The sequence below is a fragment of the Varroa destructor genome, unplaced genomic scaffold (genome assembly GCF_002443255.2).
Source record: "Varroa destructor unplaced genomic scaffold, Vdes_3.0 BEIS01000002.1, whole genome shotgun sequence".
Lineage (NCBI taxonomy): Eukaryota > Metazoa > Arthropoda > Arachnida > Mesostigmata > Varroidae > Varroa > Varroa destructor.
The window spans coordinates 59,445,538-59,466,118 of NW_019211455.1; the positions used below are offsets into that span (position 1 = coordinate 59,445,538).

At 37.1% G+C, this 20,581-nt stretch overlaps 1 protein-coding gene and 1 long non-coding RNA gene across 6 annotated transcripts in view; one reads left to right on the forward strand and one right to left on the reverse strand.

Moving 5' to 3' along the window:
- LOC111244349 (glutamate receptor ionotropic, kainate 2-like) overlaps positions 1-20,581 on the forward strand; it is a 321,397-nt gene that overhangs the window by 272,361 nt on the left and 28,455 nt on the right. For all 5 annotated transcript variants that reach the window (XM_086980426.1, XM_086980425.1, XM_022791352.2 and 2 more), the window contains one exon: positions 18,518-18,670. In XM_086980426.1, coding sequence (XP_086836552.1) covers positions 18,562-18,670 — 109 coding nt within the window. In that variant the 5' untranslated portion in view covers positions 18,518-18,561. The remainder of the gene's footprint in view (positions 1-18,517; positions 18,671-20,581) is intronic.
- Positions 1-20,581, reverse strand: part of LOC147758082 (uncharacterized) — a 53,025-nt gene that overhangs the window by 5,268 nt on the left and 27,176 nt on the right. The window lies entirely within an intron of this gene.

Sequence of the window (20,581 nt, forward strand, 5' to 3'; positions counted from 1 at the left end):
TTTTTACCACCACATTTAGTACACATGTAGAATTTGTTTAAAGTAACCAAAGGTTCTGTTAAACTAAATGCTGACCATATTAAAGAACAAATTATACACTAATATTAAATCAAGATAGCAAAGTGTGATGAAATATTGTTGCAGCTTCTACTATGAACAACAACGCAGTTGTCTTCTGACTAACAAATTTAAAACTATAAAAAGCATTATCAGCTCAATCATAATAACCTGCCCATAAAGATGATATTGGGCGGATATTCGTTATCAGTTTTTTAATTTATTAGAATGAACTCGAATCACATATTAAACAGATAGATCATGATCGACTGAACTTGCCGCCCGATTTTGAAGAGCAATGTATACGTCGCGCGATATTCGCCGTCCATTTAATCCTTCGTTACTCTTGATCTTTATATCAAGGTAGCAGTATTATTCATTGGCTGTCACCATCAGGCGTGTAATGAGTGTGTGATCGAGCCTTACGAGTTAAGGCTATATTATTACATTAGTAAGCATTGCACCAGCGAGTCTCCTCAATGTCACTAACTACTAAAGGTCGGATGGCCCAATCGTTGCATGTTCCATACTATTCAGTTCGTATGGCCAAAAGAAGTATGATTTTGTTTCCACTCTCATCGTAGGTTCTCCCTTATAATCCAACCACAAACAATCGTATAGTGTTGTTGGCGAAATTGTTTTTCGTGGCGTGTTCAGGCCCATTGCCTTATACGTCTACTGCGGTTTGAGTAACCACCCTAAGCTGAAGACAAGGCTCTGTCGGTTTCATTTCCTGTCAGGTCTGCTTTAGAGATTATTGGTAATTACTGAATCACAATAGAAAGCAGATCTTCTGTGTGTAATGGATGGTAAACGCAATGCATTTTGTTTTCTTTAAGCCTAGAATACTCGAGAAGCTAACTCATAAAGTCTCTGCAACAAGCGCGATTTTTCAATAGCTAATCTTCATATCCAGTTGTCCTTCGACCAATAGCTTTCAAACAGTCCAAAATGCCAAGGTATTTAGGCACTCAAACAGTTTATCCCGCTTCAAGCAAACTTTCGTCAAACACTTATGTAAATGCTTCTATGAACTATAAAACTATTGCTAAGCGTTGTGGCAATGATACAGTTTAGAGGCAGCCTTAAAGGTACCAGATGGTTTGACTCAGTGAATTTACATTGCCGTTGATTCTAGTAAGGCTAGGACTCATTTGTGCTCCCAGGCTGACAATGGTTTGCAAAATATGTTACTAATCATAAGATTCCAATGAGCCATAAGCGCGAAGCTCAAATATCGCTTTTTAATTTATTATTTACATTTGTTATTATTTTACATGGAAAACGAGCTGACTAAATTAAATAATATACATATAACGATCTAATCCAACTTACTCCACCTTACTCCAGCTAAGAAACTGCAGCTCTGTTCTTGTTTTGGCTAATTTGTGTCCCGTTAAATGAACAACTCACATAGAAGCATATCGGGAAACCTGTTACTGCTAATAGTTTTTGATAGTGACCTGAGCTACAATCAACGGCCCATTATTATTTATTTTTTAGAAACTAGAAATCTATCTGTAACATTCCAAAATTTCTACTTATAAAGCGTTTCTCGCTTATTTGGGTTTGCTGTTCAAATTTAATTTTTATCTGCCCCGATAAAGTTGCGCAGCTTAGTTTCTATCTTTTTTTTACTGAAATCGAGTTAATGGTTTTCTTAAGGTTCTTATTAGAAAATGCTTATTTGTGCCCTATCTTCTCTCATGCCAAGTCTCCAAAGTTGCTGCGTTTTCTGAAAAATGAACACAATCAGTACTCACTACTACGTCTGCAAAATCTCTCAACAGATACCGGCATGTCATTTAAATTTTTTTTACTGCGGCGCAGAAAGTAGGGTTATTGCTCGACATATTTTAGCAACGCCTCATTGAACTACTATCCCTCGAACCATGACATACGTTTTCAAAAATCTACAACTAAAATCATAAAAATCTACACTAGAATTACTGAATTTAATCTGTAAATATCAGGTAATCCGTGGAACCAGAATTTTTTTATGTAGGCTGAAGTTATCATTGTCCTAAACTATGGCGGTATAATTAACTAATTTATTATACATTCATTACTGAATTCTTCTTTACTCTCTATGTACACAAAAGAGGGAGCAGAATGATTAAATAATGAATAGTATCGCAATTAGGCTTTAGAACCACAGCTTTCTTAACCTATTCTGCTTCATATTTGGATTTGAGGAAGTACAATTAAAGAGTGAGCTTTTTATGCCTAGCAAAGCCATGTATGCAAACAGTCGGCAACAGGATGTTACATTCTCGATAAAACGATTTCGAAATATGTTTATTTAAGGAAGGTTTTAGAGCAATTATTCTCGGCCAAAAAAACATGTTTAGTGTCCGTTTAAATATTATTTGGCGACTTCCTAATAATCCTAAAATAGCTAGCAGTAAACTAGCAAATGTTTCTTTAAATAGAGGGTAAACTAATTTCGTTTGCAACACCCTCTTTGAAGTTCAATCGGTGCAGCGACGCCGCTAAAAGCGTGTTATTTGCTAATGGCAACGTCCCGTAATAACCGCATATTTAAAAGCAAGTTAGAGAAAGTATATTGCGTAGAATATATTTATGATTCTAACAATTTTCTTTACTCCCTAAAAAGGACACAACAACATTAACCGTAGTAAAAGGAGGAATATACAAATATGTCGACACGAATATATTCTTTACTTTCCCGTGATCTTTGTGTGAGATACACTCGTAAACATCTAAATCGCTTTTCTAGTGCTTAAGGCTTAATTCTTCTTTCTGGTTTGATTTACTACGCCATTTAGCATCAAACGTATGGCGCTTTGCTAGCATACACAATTTGTCGTCTGTTTCCTGGGCAAGTTTCGAGTTCCACTTAGTATTAATAATAGCAGCTGTGTGTTTAATAGAAATGCATGATTTAAGAAGACTGAGCTTCAAAGCGCAGGAACCACCCGCGTACAGTTCACACTTGACCAATGCGCTTTTAGTTGGGGTTTTACCGCCACCGTTTCATGATCAGGTTCGTAATCTAACTCTGCTGGCTCTATTTTCCCCTCGATCAGCACTTCGGACTTATTTCGCATTCCCCTCCTGAGTACATCGCTGCGTGGCTAACTGCTTTGGGCTTCTGGCTTCAGCGACGTCGTAATCTTAAAGCGACGTTTTTCTGCCATGGACAACAGCGATTTTCCGGAACACCCATTTTACACATTTTGACAACCATTACTGACTCTCTTGCAGTAATATTAATATACATTTAAAGTATTTTGGTTACAGCCAATCGGACAGCGTACCATGACTGACCTTAGATAATTTATCGAAAATGCATAATTTATCTTGGAATAGGCAAATATTCTTTTTCGGTGTTTTTCTCTATGGACACTTAATTTATAATGAGCGATCATTACAGAACAAACAAGTTTTTATATATATGCAATTACCTTATGATAAAATACTCTAACAAACTATACAGTTTCTTTAAAAGTACACCCGCTATTTTTTTTTGCGACGTTTTGCGAAATTACTAAAAGATGCACAGTTTTGAAGCTCTGGAATAGTAATGATAGCCCCTTTCGTGTGCCGATCGCTAGTAACCTATTGGTGTATGCACTGGAGTATAATATTTGGCAGGCACACTGTTTAGATGGAACTATCCATCGTTGCGGTCTTCGGCATAAACACAAAAAGTTCTCCCTATAAGTAGGAAGATTTAAGACACACTACTGTTCATTGTATGTCAGATGTAGTCAACGACGCTCTTAGCCTGCAAGCAGCAGACATTCACTAAATTTCGTTTCCTCTTGCCCGAGTATACGCATTGGAGCACCGAATACAGAAAAGCTACTACTAGTTGATGAATGGCACATGTTTCGTTCGGTTCTAAGATTGAAGAGAAACGCGAAATCATAGTCATTAAAGAAAAAATATTTGAAGGGTAAACGCGCCAACGTCATATTTATTCTTTTTTTCTAAACTCGCAAATGAACGGGTCGAAGTTCAGTCCCACGTAAATGGGGCCCGTTTTTCATTATGGTCGAAATTGTCCTTGAATTGTTTGGAAATCTCTTTTCAACATCTTATTTGCACTAGCTTCATGTATTGTAGGTCATCAAAGTAAGTGGATCTCAACGTTCTTATGTGTTTATCATCCTAGCTTGAGGTGTTGAAGGAATAAAAATAAAAGTTCTAGTGGCCTTTCAGCATCACACAAGACATTTTGTATAGTCTGACACGTATTTCTTAAATAATTAATCTTTTTCAAACCATACCTCACCGTGTGAATATGCACAAAGATAAATAAGAATCATTAACCTGAGTACTGAAGTGTAAAATTTATTTAATCCATCAAATTTAACTGATTCACATTTACCAACATAATATCGCAATATCAAAGAAAGTATATGGGACCAGTTGAAACCATTCAAGACTTTGTACTCTGGGTTATGCAAGTCTCATCAAATGTATAAAGTTAATTTAAAAGATTTACCCAATGTTCTAAACACGTGCCAGGGGGCAACGAGCGACATGATATCTACGATAATTACCCCCAACTCCACCTGGAGCACCTACATGTATAATCAGGCTCGTGGAGACCTTATTTTCTTCAGACCCCATGCTGAAACCTATACTAGCCAAAACAAATGACGACATACCTGTTTAGTCGGTTAGCTCCTCTCCGCTAATCCCTGTTAATCTCCGCTAGTTTTTACTTCTAGTCTTTAAAGTTCATCTTGAAACCTTTCGTTGCTGGAAGTACAAAGTGCTGACGTAAGTTTCAAGACAGCAGTGGTGAGTCGGCTAGCAGATACGCGAAACCATTTTGGGTCACTATGTATAGTCCCAGTGCAATTTGAAAAATGAGGTTTTGATGCGACTGAATTGTTCGAAGATCTTCCCGTATGGCGCGTATATCCTAAGTTGCGATCGAAGCTACCTTGGAATCGAACAAACTGAGAGCAGTCGCAAGGGATAAGCGATGACGCGATTCGATAGACCATGCAGCCAACTTTAATTTCCTACATCTTCCAGTGTCGAGCGCAGTGAAATTTTGCTCTTCGCAAAGAAGAACAATTTTAAGTGCGGAAACTGATTAACATAGGCAGGAAGTAATTTGGCGAGGTACAAAGTGTCAGTGGCCGCTGTCCTATCTCCTGAACTTCATCGCCTCCATCTCGGTCAGACTTGCAGTAAATGCCATATCTGTGACTGAGCGTAGAGCTGAGATAGAATTTGCTGCATTTGGAACCTGATTGATTTATCTGTCAGTAGGTCCTCTGCATACAAGATGACGTGTACTGATTTCCCGCGCCCTCTTATTTGATCACGGAGCACAAGAATAAAGGGGTTTCGGTTATCCCTTTGAGCAAGGCCAGTTGTCTGTGCAAAAGAGGAGTTTGGTCACTCCGTTATTAATAGTTACTATGTTCTCCTTGGTCGCACCATAAAGATTGAACACATTCATACGGACATCTTGGTCGGCATGAGCATAATAATGTTCTTGGGCGAGGAGTCCAAAGTTACTTTCAAGCCCAAAATTGCGTAGCGTAGCCAGTGCTCTCTTGACATCGGATATCAGAATCCTGCACGCCGTACTTGTAGGGCGTTCTATCCAGAACCCATGTTGCTCCATTGAAATGGCGTATACGCTTTCTAGATAGCTGTCCAGTCTCTTGGTTAAATTTTTAATGAAATCATAGTTAAAATTTATATTCAAACAATCGTGGCGATAAATGTTAGCTAGATGAAACAGTAGAAACAAAACAATTATTAGTAAGATCAATGATAATTCCTTTGATTGTGATGTTGTCAAAAACATAGGGAATATTGTACTGAATTGTAACTGCTCCCAACTTGATGTAATAGAGAGAAACCAGAGTAAAAATGGCATATCGCTGGAACCAAGTGAGAATGACAAATGGCTGATGCAATGCTAGTTTAGCGAAAATCGTCAATGCAGTACTAACGTATTAATATACTAGCCATTAGACATCAATATCTAAGTAGCCATTCTAATAAAGGATGTGATTTGTTGGAATATGAGTAGCAAAGAGGACTCAATCAGTAGTAAAAACAGAGGATAAATAACAGAATCGCACAAATGTTAGAATGGCTTCTACCCAGTGGACATGAATATAGCTGTAACGAAAATAGGCATAAGTGCATGCGGAAGTAGTGGGTTGGATATACGCTTGAAGGAAAGAATAATATACCGTTAGATACGCGAAATAGGGCAGGAGGTACTTTGTAGCGTAAATATGGCCTTATCAAACTGAAGTCTTACCTGGCACTTTTGACCTTTGAACTTTGCATGTATCCCTAAACCGGACAGTATAGTATGAATAGAGTTCTTAATAAATCAGAGAGCAACAGAAACTTTTGTATATGGTAAGAACGTAGAACATATCAGGAAGGTTATAATCGTACGTGAAATGATGCCGTATATTTTGTGCTGACCTAAAGTTTAGTTTGATATATCGCTAGTTGCAAATCCCTTAGTAAACATAAAATCTTTCCACGTAAATACTATTGCATGTACATTATTTGTAGTTAGATAATGATTTGAAAATTTTAAACTAAGTGCGCGAAGTGACTATTAATATGTCGACGCTGTAGCCTGGACGGCAGAGCTTATGGTTAAAGAAGTCCAAGGGACGCTGCCTCGAGTCCCGCACACCGAAAGCTTTATCTTTATTTGACAACTAGTAATATCTGTTTGGGGTCACCGAAGGAAAATGATCTAATATTATTACTATTAACGACACAGAAAGAGATGCTTCAAGCAAGAAAAGGCACGACATTGTGCTGTGGAAGTACTTGTCATATATGACACTTTTTCTTCACCTTCGTATTAAAAAAGATCGTAAAAAAAGACACATTGGCGATGTATAAATAGAAGTCCAAAAAGGTAGTCAATATGAAAACTATGGACTTCGTTTCTTGAATGTATGAACGTCCATAATACATAAAGACATGGGTACTCAAATAGGACGAGAGTAAGCAAGATGCGGGTTACTAGCTCTTACGGGGCCTAATCTAATAAGTGTTATGATGATTCCTTTTGTTCGTACCATCAGCGTCCTAATGGACACATTATTTAACTGGCTGTGGTAACGAGAGGACGTTCGCTGTCTTCAGCGGTGTCTAGGCATATTAATCAGTGGTAGTATGTGTAAGTATAGGTTCATGATGGACGGTAACCGATTAACGAGCTTGCCGCTGCATCGAATAGATCTAATGTCAAGCATGTACACAGAGGTAAAGTGTAGGAATGTTGCATAAGTGTTCTACCTGTAAACAATAAAAATAACGAGGTGATGCGCCGTCTACATAAGTTAGCGAATTTAAGGCGTTATCAAGTTGAGCAAACGTTTAATACGTCGTATAAGTAATGCATATGTATGTAAGTAAGCAATGCATAAATGTTATACTTTTGTCAGTGGCTAGTGCTACACTTGCGTATGATAATCATATAAAGACTGGTAATTACTCCTAAGGTCAATCGCCGCATTAATAATTTTGAAATGCTAAAACAAGTTTGGCAGAGCTCAAATCTTGGCTGTGCGTATGCCTTAAAAATTTATGTAGCCACGGAAGTAGCGGATTGTAAAATCTAGATCCGAAGCAATGCATAATATGAGAACAGATTTACCCAGTACTTAGGAGAAAATGGATGAAATATGTAATATTATAAGCGTCTGATCTCAAAATCATATTCAAATTGCTGAAAACTTATTTCGCAGCTACTGTTACTATTTTGAATAAAAATATGGTCAGGGAAGCTATTCGAATGGCGCAATAGAAAATATTTGTGACTATCAAGGGTTCCCACGTATGTTTCACAGAATGCTTGTTAAGGTGAGATGGGTGCCATCCAGAGATAATTCTTGTCATGCAATAAAAAATGATGAGCAAGGAGGTTTGACAAATCCAGACGCAATAAACGGCATCAATAAGTGCCATGAAAAAATTGAACAATGGCCAAATCGCTTGCGTGTGGTAAGCTCATAGGATGTACTAATAAATCTCACAGTTGTAAATGAGGTAAGCTCTATACGTTTGTCTGGTTTTACAGCGACTTCTAGGAGCTCTAGGACTCTAATTCTCTTTAAATACCGTTAAGCTTTTACATACGTTACATGTTACGTACGGATTGCTTGTTTTTTTTTTTTGTAGTACATAGCTAGTCGTCGATTGTTAAAAAAAAAACCGGGCTTAAAAAGGTACTCGATGTAGGAACCCAATCGATACATAAGAAGCCTACTACCAATAACAGTAAATGCCTCGTTAACTCAAATTATGGCCGCCTACGACGCACAGAACGTGGTCAGACCAGACAGTGATGGGAACGTGAAATGTGACGGCGTTCGATAGAATTATAAAACAGAAGAACATCAAAATCAAAAGAGTCTAGTATGACAACTATTCAATCAGTTCTAAGTGGTGGTCACGCGTTTTAAGTAAAGGTGCTCAAAAAGCTCCTCAGAAATCAAATCTTTTCTGTCCAAATCCTCTATTTCTACATAACTCGCTTTCTCCTTGGCGTGTTTTTTTCTAAAGCCAACCTTGTTCGATGTATATAGGCGCAAGGCTTTTTCCACCTCATGTCTTTCGTCTTATTGAAGCATATCACTAAATTAATCATAAAGTACATGTGTGTAGAAGGAAGAATTCATTTGACCACCTGCGTTGTAACATCAAATAGTGTGAATCCACGAGACGTAAATCGTGATAGAGCTTTTGTGTACCAAATGGAAAAGTGTTAAAATGCTTCACAATAAGTGGTCCCTAACTATTCGTTGAATGAAACCAAAACGGGATGAAGGAACAGAGGGAAAGACGTAGGTGAGCAGCAAATGAAGGGATGGACCGTTTAATATGGCAATTATGCAAAGGAAAGTTGGGAGAAATGTTGGTTAAGCTTTAGAAAAAGCCAGGGAAGACCTCAAAGCATCTAAGCGAAAAACTACCGAAAAACGGTCCAGAAAAGGCTATGAAAACGTTGTGTATGTGTTGAAGGTGATGTAAGATTGAGTTTTCAAAATGTTGAAAGGTGATAGTGCAAATAATGCTGGCAAAGTGTCGACTGCGTACATATATTTTATCTCGGCTTATTCATTAAGTACTTGCTTATTAATTGCATTGACTAATGATGCTACCACAATAATGTTATATAGCCGCAAGTAGCAATATCAACACCATTTTTGCATATTGGCAAAGGATATAACAGTTAAAAAAGCAGAGCTTATTTTTTGCATGATTTAGACGACATCTGCATTTATGCCTTGGAACATGAGAGTATATGTTTCCCGAATATATATCTGCATGTCGCGTGCAGCGGGTGATACTGAAGTAATTCCAAAGCATCGAGACAAAGAAATGCATATGTTTACGCTTCTCCCTTCCCCTACTCCTCTTTTCTCCTTTTTCTGTCTTTTCTCCTCTTGCACTTTCACCCGGTCGATCGGTCGGTGGTTTTGGTAACTACCGAGACTGCGACGCGAGCAAACTCATTAGCAAAGAGTGCACACACACTAAAACAGTTTCGATACTTGGGGGCATTTCTAGATGGATGGTTCCGACTAGCCAGCAAGCTACCCAATTTTCGCGAGCGGAATCAACGACAGAAGGTGGAAAAAAGAGGTTTCTGACGACGCACGACCCGTGCATAATAATAATAATTATTATAATAACAATCTGCTTGATGTAACTATTTTAACTAACAATTGAGATTGCGCGAGGGCCTGGAAGGTAGGGTTCGAGAGAACAACGAGCTAACGGCAATAGAGGGTCTCTGGTTGACCATCGAAGAAACGCCCTTAAAGTTAGTCGCTTTTGAGCAGCGACAGGACAAGCGGTCGTTGATGCGTGACAAATACATTTGCTTGCGGCCTGTGTGAGATCTTTTCGGGCTAGCAGCATATATGCATGCACACATGTATATTTCCAAAAGCTGTATGGCAATCCTTCACATACAACGCGTAGCTATTGAAATGCTAACGTATTTATTAGATCATATAAATGATAATTATTGGACGAGGCCCTGCAAAATGGAGTAAATACAGGTCAAAGCTCTAAGAAACAAAATTAAGGGAAATAAAAAAATGCGGATACCATTATTTTTCGTACATCAACAAGGCTTACATATATATGCATATATAAAATGAATTACCTTCTTTTTCATAGTCATATACATGGTAGAAAAAAATAGAAAAATTATAACCCAAGAATGATATACTATGCGTGATATCAATCATAACTCGAAATTACGGACAAAGGACAACTGTTAACACGTAACAATGTAAGTGATAAAAATCAAATAAAACGCCGCTAATCTTGCGTTTCACGTGAGTCTATGACGTTTATATATGACCAGATTCAATTTTTATCTCTATTGATACTTCTAATTCGTGTTTCTTCGCATCTAATTCGTAAGCTACCGCCATCACGTTAACTTTAGAAGCGACACCAAATGGCAACGGAATCCGTAATAGAATCTTCTTTAAAAATTCATTTTTTAACATAGATTCCATTAAACCTTCAGAATGTCTGATAATTATTATGTTCGAAACCCAGTTGAAATAGCAGTGATATTCTAGCTTCATCTAGAAACCAAATGCCATTTATTTACAGCAACGTTTAAAATAAATTCGATTCGAACCGCAATACAGCTTAGACTTTATGAGCTCAAAAATTCCCGAATTAAAGGAGTAAAATATTCAAAATCCCTGGTCAGTTTTTTTAGGTACCGAGCTGAAGATGTAATCCCGGTGAGTCGTAGTTACGTTGAATTAGCATCAGAAATCGCATTTCGAGTAGACGCAGAACATCTTCGTTAATGTATTCTTATTTGTTTCGATACAGTCCTAAAAGCGGTGCATATAAAAGATTCCCAATTTAAACATGCTACACTGTATAATATATATATGCCATTAGTTGGCAGCAGGCCAATAGTCGAGAGTAATTTTGTCCACACTGAAGCAGCAGCAGCAGACGAAAAGTCGCCTGGTGCATTTACCAAGAAGAAGGTGAAAGTAAGATGTAAAGGACTGCTATATGATAGAACGGAAGATCGAACATTTTTCGGCATAACGCTTTGCAACTTTCACTTTAACTGATACCGAAGAATTTTGAACCTGTTCTGCGCTCGTAGAAGTGCTACGAAGAATAGGTAAAGAAATACGGCCTTTCCGCTGGCATAATACTACCGAATACCTTAGAATACCTCAAAGGTTTATCATAATTATTTATTTTTAATAAACGAAACGTACGAGCTTTTCATTCAACTGAACGTCGATTCTCCTCCATAAATTTCCACTTCGATGAAGTTGTAAAAGTGCATCGCTTGTGCAAGTATGATACAAATACACGTAATTGTGTTTACCTATTTGTATCACTAAATTATATATGGTATGCCCATATCAGTTATTATCCTAGAGTGTACACGGAAAGCACTGATTCCTTCAATATAATAGTCCAACAAAACTAGCCTACTCTAATTACTAAGTATCTAATTAAGTACGGCGTGTTTTTATGGCGTATACTGTTCCTGCTGAGATTATTCTATTTAAACTTTAATTACACACTATTTTGTATTTATTTCTTACATATGATGAATTTTGATTGATTGCATATCAATCTAAACGATTTTCTGACTCAAAAATACAAGAAATATCCCAATGAAATGATACTTCTGCCTTCAATGGTCTCCCGTTAGTATCGAAATAGTCTAAAAGCTCTTTCAAAAAAAAGTATTTTGTGATAGCTAGCAGACCGCTGAATCCTTAAATCCTTAACATGTGACGACTTCTGACAGCTGGAAGCATAATGTTTGTCATTGTTAGTAATTTTTTTATTTATAGCAAACACATTCCGTTTGCTTTATTGCCAGATAACTCGTGGGTCCCGGACACTGTATCCTAGAAGTCTAGCTAACTTCTATATATATTATAATTGTTATAACCACACGCACTTATTTCAGTTCATCATTCAGCGATTTTTTCACCGTCACTCAAAAAGTTTTTCTTGGCAACCGTTCTGCGATGTACAATTCTGAGGTTCAAGTATTTGTTACGATAGATTTGAAGTATTTGATAAATAATTTACGCAACATTAGGTCCTGTACATTGAACATAGTTAGAATCGGTTTGAAGATAACTCTATATAGACTTATATAAAGTCTAGGCTACTCCTAAACTGGTTTAGTTATTTCCTAATTTTTCTCGATCCTCTTTCGATCATAACAGCAATAAATTATCAAATGAGTCAATGTTGTAGCCAAAATATATCAGAAGACTCTTTGATGCAAAGCTGGAAATGAAAGAAAGCCATTTACCTTTCAGTACTACCCAAAGCTGACCGGAGCAGATTCATTTTCTCTAGCTTTTGTATGATTCCGCGGAACTTCATATCATCTACGTCTTCTGTGTGTAGTAAAGTACCACATTTTATAGGGAAGTGGTATAAATGACATCAGCGGTCCTAAAGTCGTATCCTATAGACACCCTAGAATTGCAGTGCCTAACGAGAAAGATGAATCATAAAACTGCTTAAAACGTTTGGTAAAATAGAAATCAGCTAACAGATACATTATTCGTAAGCAGCTGTCTTAAGCGCCGAGTGGAGGTCAAAATAACTATAGACGTCAAACGTTTGATTCGATTCTCGCTACAAGCTTACCAATTGCAATATGCAAAAAGGATGCTCAAACAAAAAGTCACATACCAAGCAGGATTATCATAACAAAACGTTACATTATACTTCATTACCTTTGGTATATTATAATATTACAGTAACATATTAGAAACTTTTGATAAGTTTATGACTTACCAAGAGTTGCTAATATGTTAAGTTTACAATTATTTCGTAAACGCAATTGTAGCAGTACGGTTATATTGTGTGCGGATACTCGCTCTACGCGCGAGATAAATGAGTTTAAACTATTAATTATTGTTTGTTTAGAGTGCAACAATGTTTAACATATAATTCGTCGAATGCTCACAGTTTACGTTTTCTCTCATAACAGATTATTTACCCTGCCTATTTGCGCAGCATTCTTCTTTCTCCGCAAGACACAGAAAGGACTTTAATACGTATGAGCATCAAAGTTCGAAGTATACTATACAACTCGTAATGCCGTGATTTCCCCTATCTAATCTAAACCAACATCAGATTCCAGATCCCAGTAGTAAAACATGGTATATGCAATTCTAACCTAAGATGGCAAAACAGTATGATGGATGTTGGTTTTTCTCTAGAAAACCTTTTCAAGGTTGATCATAGGGAGAAATAATGATAATTAAAAAGTGATACTCAACATTCCGATAATAAAAACTCGTATTCACCACAGCGTGTACTTATAGTCGTCGTATTTCGATCGAAACAAAATGTCAAACGTACGCGCTTAACGTAAGTAAGGCCACATACAAAGCTACTCATTTTTTGATGTGATGTAAAAATCATTTAATGAAACTGGAAACAATCTCATGGAGTTTAAGTTCAGGTAAAGTTAGCGACCTCTCATTCTTCCAGAATTCGCTTACACTTCATTGTCCCCGTTTATTAACTATGTAATTGGTTATTAGATATACTTATATGTTGCTCAACGCTAATGACATGAAAAATATGCATGTACTATCTTGTTTACTAATAGAGCATATGTGTATTTAAAAAAACTATAATTAGATTATGTATCTGCTACGTTACTCCTACTGTTGTTGATAGCCATGGCACAGAAATAGAATATTTAAAAATGAGGTTAGAAAGCCTACTGACGACTGATTGCTATATATTTAGATGACCGAATTCCAGTCATACCACGTATAGCTTGTGACAGAGTTTAACGGAGTAACAGCTGCTAAGGAAGACACAAAGGATTCGCTTGAACAAGTCCGTTTGAAAACGGCCAAGGATGTGGGGCGGAACTGACAGCAGCCAGAAATGCCTTACAATGAGTAACACTCATAAATGTGGTCCTCATAAAGGCGATTGTAGTCGTTCATCTTCATTCTCCGAAGCCAAACTTTGCATACCGACATAAGCGACAATCTAGGGATTCGCCTTGTTGTTTCTGGTGAATTAATCGACCAAGGACAAACATCTGGCCGTTATGGCAGTACGTAAAAAGCTTTCAAAAGAATCCTTTCTGCGTCTTTCTTTGCACGCGGGAACCCTGAACACGCATATGTTTAACTTTTGTTTTGTACAAGAACGAAGCGTACTTTAATGTTCATTAAATATAAGATGTCCTTAAACAGATACCATGTTCATATATATATACTATATATATATATATATACTGAAGATATGAAAAGCCAGAATTTTTTAAATCACAATATTATGTAAGACATACATACTGCGCCAATAATTGCGGAGTAGAAAAATCAGAAGTTACTCCAATAGACAATAATGCGGCAGCAAATATAAACAAAGATACTACTTCGTAAGGAAAGAATATATTTCCGTAATACACCGCCAGAGCCCATACTTATCCGCATGGAGAATGCTTGTGCTTACCAGAACTAGCAGTTTAGGCTTTTCAGCTAACGAGTAGCCTGGATTGAAGTAAATGCACTGAAAATAGACTAGGCTGAATGAAGCTATCTGCTTATGAAGTATAATACGTATTGCAAAAACAAGCCAAAGAATATTCCATATGATACCCCTCTCATATCGCTATTTGGGTCTTAATACGAATAAAAATGTAACAAGGCCTTTTAGCCAAAACTAACCTTTTCGCGCACGAGAGACTACCGTCAAGTAAGTATGGGATAAAGCTTTTATTTTGGGACCTTTTATAAGGTCTATTATAAATAGAAAGACTATGCAGGACATCAAAGATTACCCTCATTTAATCGAAAATCATATAAATGCTGCTACTGCGGTATTTTGCGGATTATTGGTTTTTTAGATATCAAAAGTGTTAACTTATATGGCAGGATAGCTGGTCTCGGATGGTGATACAAATGTGTGTAAAACACATAGTTTTTCTGGAAGCTTTGAATGTTACAAAAAAAAATATAACAATGAATCATTGATATGATGAAACATATTCACTCATTAATGCTAAATGTAAAACGCACGTACATACGTATATGTAAATAAGAAATAAAATGTGTAATTTCCTGGCTAATGACTTGGAAATGCGTGTCACCCATGGCGCATTGCATCAATTGGAACTGTTGCATATGCAAAAAAGATGCCGAAAAGTGATAAAGACTGGTACAGCTTTGTTCATAACATTCAAAAAGTAACCTATATACATATACGAGGAATGCAGGAAGGTAGCGTCATGTGGGCCAAAATTTTGCTTAATGTTATTGTTGAAAACAATCAATGGCGGCGTATGCAAATCTTCCGTTATGTGGCCGAAAGGGACTTACCACAATTCACCACATTCAAGAAAATATAGAATGAAAATACCCGTATGTTCACACCCTAATTATCGTTAATCGATGTGGGTTTAGAAAGTCGGATTGTATGAGCCACTAATGAGTGCATTTAAATAAATTATTTATCTTCTCTATATATTTACTCAGCTAAGATAAAAGAAGAATAGTCTTCTTCCTGGAAATAGTTGTGATTATAAGTGCAGAAGACGATAGTTTATAATTATTTACTGCTCAGTTATTCAATTCAAAGATTTTAATGCGTCTATCATAGGTTCACATGAAATTCTGCTCCGCAGTATGAAATGAAAGATTTTTGAATGACCCAGGTACGGACACATCCACAAGTTACATTTTGTTCGAGAGGAGTGTGATGATTGGGAAAACTACGAAACTTTAATATATACGCACGTACATGCATTCTTACTAAGCTGAGTTGTACCCTGAGGCCGCTTAGCACTTTCGATGTCTGCAAAATCAGCATCCACGGCACCCGGTTTCATATATGCTCGAAATATATTGACCTATTTAGATCCACTTGGCCCGTATGGGCCTCAAGATGATTATGTAATATAATTCAGTACTATCTCTTTTAAAAAACGTAGTTGTTTTCAGTGTTCCGCTGAAAATGTACCTCACGGATAATCGAAACTGTGGTAGAAAAGACTACCTGAGGGATTTATATTAGCTCGCACCAAATTTCTCTGGAGAATTTTTAAAATTTATTGAAGCTACAACGGAATTTATGACGTTTATCTGATCTCATTTGCTCTTAAGTTCCTTCGAGCACGAACCAAAACGCCGTTTTATATTATTCAGTAACTAGAAAATATTCTGCACGGCTGCATGGATGAATCCGTTGCCAAAGACGTTTATTTGGACGTTTTAAAAGCTTTAGCAAAACCGTGGAAGGCTACTGTGCCAAATGGCAGGCCATTACGTCCTTGAGGACGCTGGCCCACCCGCTTATACGATCAAACTGGTACAGGGCTAGCTAAACATGTAGCCATAGTTTGAAACAAGGGCTTACGTCTGTCTTACAGCACATATCCAAACTCGTTGGATTTTTGTGTATAAGGCGCTCTTGAACACGAATTCTAAAATTTCCAACATTGTTCGCTCACTATAGCTATTAGAAAGACATTTGAAAGATATGTAAAAAAATGTTTTGACATAACCTAATGAGTGATCGGTTATTTGAAAACACCACATTTTCCTGAAGACCGTAACTTCTACAAGCATGAATAATTAGTGATTGGTTAATCTTTTAATTTAGGCGAGCCGGTTTCTGGCCTAATCGTGTTATCACTATGCTAAGTAGTCTATCACGCAATAGGTCGTTACGCTATATTTATGCTACTGTATTAAAATTATTTTAAAATTTACTTTCTAATTAAACAATTTTATTAGCTTTTGTAGAATGTTGGCCTTTTATTCCTTCAAGTATTCATCTGTGTTCAGAAAAGCTGCTATTTATGTCTGATGTATAAACTCAAGTATAGGCCAACATTTCTGCGCAGGTTACATGGGGTGACCGCACCTCTAGCTACACTCTATTCAGTTCCATGCCAAGGGTCTTATCGTCATGACTAAGAAAGTATTTTGGAACAAAAGTTTTGGTTTCTTCTGGTAGAGAAGGTAGAGAAGAAGTGTAAGACCCTTCTCATAAGACAGTAAGAAAACAAGCTTGGACGGCCAAATCAGATTAGGTAACAATGTGCCAAGCTTTAAGAGATTGCGGTTTTTGAGTAGCGAATGCAGGGGCAGAGAAGTTCGAGTTTTTAAAATCAAGAAAGAATCACACTCCATCGTTTTGACCTGCGCACCCAGTAAGAGTTTTGCAGTACGAGTTACGCGTCCTTTAGACGTCAGGATTTAAGAAATACAGCTTACGATTATAACTTCTAAGATGGAGTTCTTCCCCCCTTTTCTAATCTCGATGTTCTCTACTTTCTCTACTAGCCAGCAAATTACTGAAGTAAACAAACATTTTTAAATCAGATTCATGTAGGTTTCTTTCACGGACGGATGGTTAAAAACAGTGCTATTGAACAACAACGCTGATGTACGTTCCATTCTAAGTACGATATTTCAACACATTTCGCAATTGCTTAATCAGTGGACTGGACCCCAATCTGCAGTTATTAATGTCTCTAGGGCCGCATAATCTTTGTGTATATGGGTAAAGCCTTTCCCAATGCGACCTATTATGTCTGTTGTTCATCAACAACTAATAAGTAATTCATTAAAGGAGAACTAAGCTCATAAACGGAACTTAAAGTACGATACTTTTGGCTAGATATGAGACGATAATACTGTCGATGGTTTAAAAGACGGATAAAAACCCTTCGAGGTTCGTTGATTTGTTTGGTGGTAAGCGAGTGGCTTCACTTTTAATGCAGTGTGCTACTACCCTTCTTTTCGTGCTCGATGCTCTCAATCTTCAGTAGCCAACAGAATATAGAATGATTGAGAATAACGTGAATCCATTATCCAAAGGGAGAGACAAAATGATCACAGAATATGAGAAGTATAATCCGATTTTGCAGGGAAACTTTGTATAAAGGGCACTTTTCTCTTTAAGTTGATGCCTTTGTATAACAGAATATTTTAATAGGCCAAAAAAAGGATGTAACCCAAAATAGACATTCGCGTACACAACACAGAATAACCCAAATATTGGTGAGATGGAGCGACATCGAACAATACCCTATTTGGCATGCCAAAACATACGACATGCCCTTAAGTCTAAGAAGCACTTAAGTATTTATAATAAGTAAATACAGGCCCCTAGTCCTCTACGTGTATGTTTATTACATACGCGTGCCCTAAAAAACTATTAGACAAATACTAGGTAGATGTAACATACTGGATTTCGACCCATTGATTAGCTGTTATATTTGATGACTTGAATATGTCTCTTTATATCAGTATATCACCGTAGACCATAATCCTCTAATACTTAACCGAAAAACAATTCTATATGAAACAATGTATTCTTATATGCTTCTGTTTATGCATGTGTCATAGATGATTGTACAGGCTCAATTGATTCTCCATGTTTATGCGATACGTGTTGACGTTTTCAGGCGCTCTGTTAGATGAGGACGAACAAGTAGCTTCCGGAGCACTAATGGATACACTGGTAGCCCGAATCAACGCTGACCATAAAATACTGCCCCGATTTCGACTACATGTTGTCCGCGTAAAGGTCACAAATTCTTTTGCTGCGGCTAAAGCCAGTAAGTTACATTATGTGAAATAATAGCGTCATAGGGGAACTTTTATTCGTTTATTTCACCTTAATGTTTGTTTTATAGATTTTGTTTATGGTCAATTCGTTTTAAACTGTTTTTCATTCACATTTTGGACGCAACGCTGGGGTCCCAACAAACTTTAAAATGATCGATAAATGCTTTTAGTTGACTTGCGGACTTGCTTAGTACCGGAGACGGCTAAGTTACTAACAGAGAAGGCAAGGATGGTTGCCTCAAACTATGGATAAAAATATATAGAATATATGAGAGCTTTGTTTGAAATAAAAAAAATAATTGTTGAGAATACGTGAAATCGACTTTCATACACCTTTCTTACCTTACCTTTTTGCATTGCTTCTAACGCTACTCTGCTGAACGTTTTAAACTACATGACGCAGGGTTTAAAATATATGCTATACACAGAATTTCGTGCACTTCGTGTGGGTTTTGTAAATGTTTGGCATCGTATACTAAGAAACCTAACCAAATACGAGTTATCAAATCCTTTTTAATAATATGCGACATGATGCAAAAAGGACTGTTTACGTGTACATCGCAAAAAAGCATGACCTACTAGGATTCAGAGCGAGGGAAAAGTTCAACAGACGAAACCAGAAGCGAATCCTCCCAACAGCATTACAGAGAACTCCCCTGAGACACGGTAGGCCACACGTGACTTGTTTTCAGATGAATTAATATATAGTCTTCTTAAAATTTCCGTCGGATGGTTGTGCAACTGCTCATTGATGTGGTCAGTGATACAGTGCATTCTAAAAGAAATTATATTTTGCACCTATATACGCCTCACTGACTGTTTCTTGATTGACGACACTTGTTCATTGACACTATTTGAACTTTTATCTAACACGAAGATATACTTGATTGACCTGACATTGGGGAAGTTTTAGGGAAGCCAGTTCAACTTCACATAACGACAGCTTATCTGACATCTGAAACCATCATATTGTCACGTGCAGTGAAAATGCAATGGACCCGTTATTGACAGCTCAACAATAACGAAGTTTAAATAAATCATGGTATAGTGTGTTTGATATTCTTTATAAAAAAAAATTAAGTGTTTGAACAGCACTCTAAGTAGAACCTAAATGATAGAACTAATTCTACTTTACGCGTAGTAAAGAAGTTTGTAAAAAATGACCCATAGATATTTCTTGCGACTCAGGTTATACGAATTGAAATTATAACAACAACTCGTCGTAACCTTTTGCGCCCTACATATTTGAACATATGCTTGTCACTTGTGTAAACATGCGTGAGAGGTCTATAATAATACGCTGTGATTATACAGTGAAATGCGCGCCTAGAATTTTTTCCTGATCGCCTTTTGAATTAAGTCAGGGGATCCAGAGTAATGGAAGGCATTATCGGAGAAGGCTTCGTTATCGAAGACACGTTTATGTTTTATAAACAAAAGGTCACGTATCAGGCTCACGTACAAAAAAAGGTAGACTGGTTCACAGTACTTCGAGTAGATTAAGTACGCGATCTCGTCACGCAACACTGTTCATAGCTTTAGAATGTAAGTGCTTAGCATGTCACTATCAAGGACGAAAAACAAAACTGTCTGCCTTAAATAAATTAAATGCCCTACATAGCCTGAATGGAACGTCTAAAGACTACTAAATACGTTCCTTCTGTTATGCTCTCATCGTACATGGCGCGGCTATTAATAACAGCTATCATAATACTATTAGATCTAACTATAAATGATGCATTTGGTGCCATGTACCCGAGCCAGCGACACAAGGGAACAATACTAAGCTCACGGTTTCAGAAAAAGTTGATTTCGAGTTCTTCATGTGCAAAAATTAGGCAGATAACACTATTTGAATGCCTATATTACTTTACAACGATAGCATTAAACCCGTTAATATT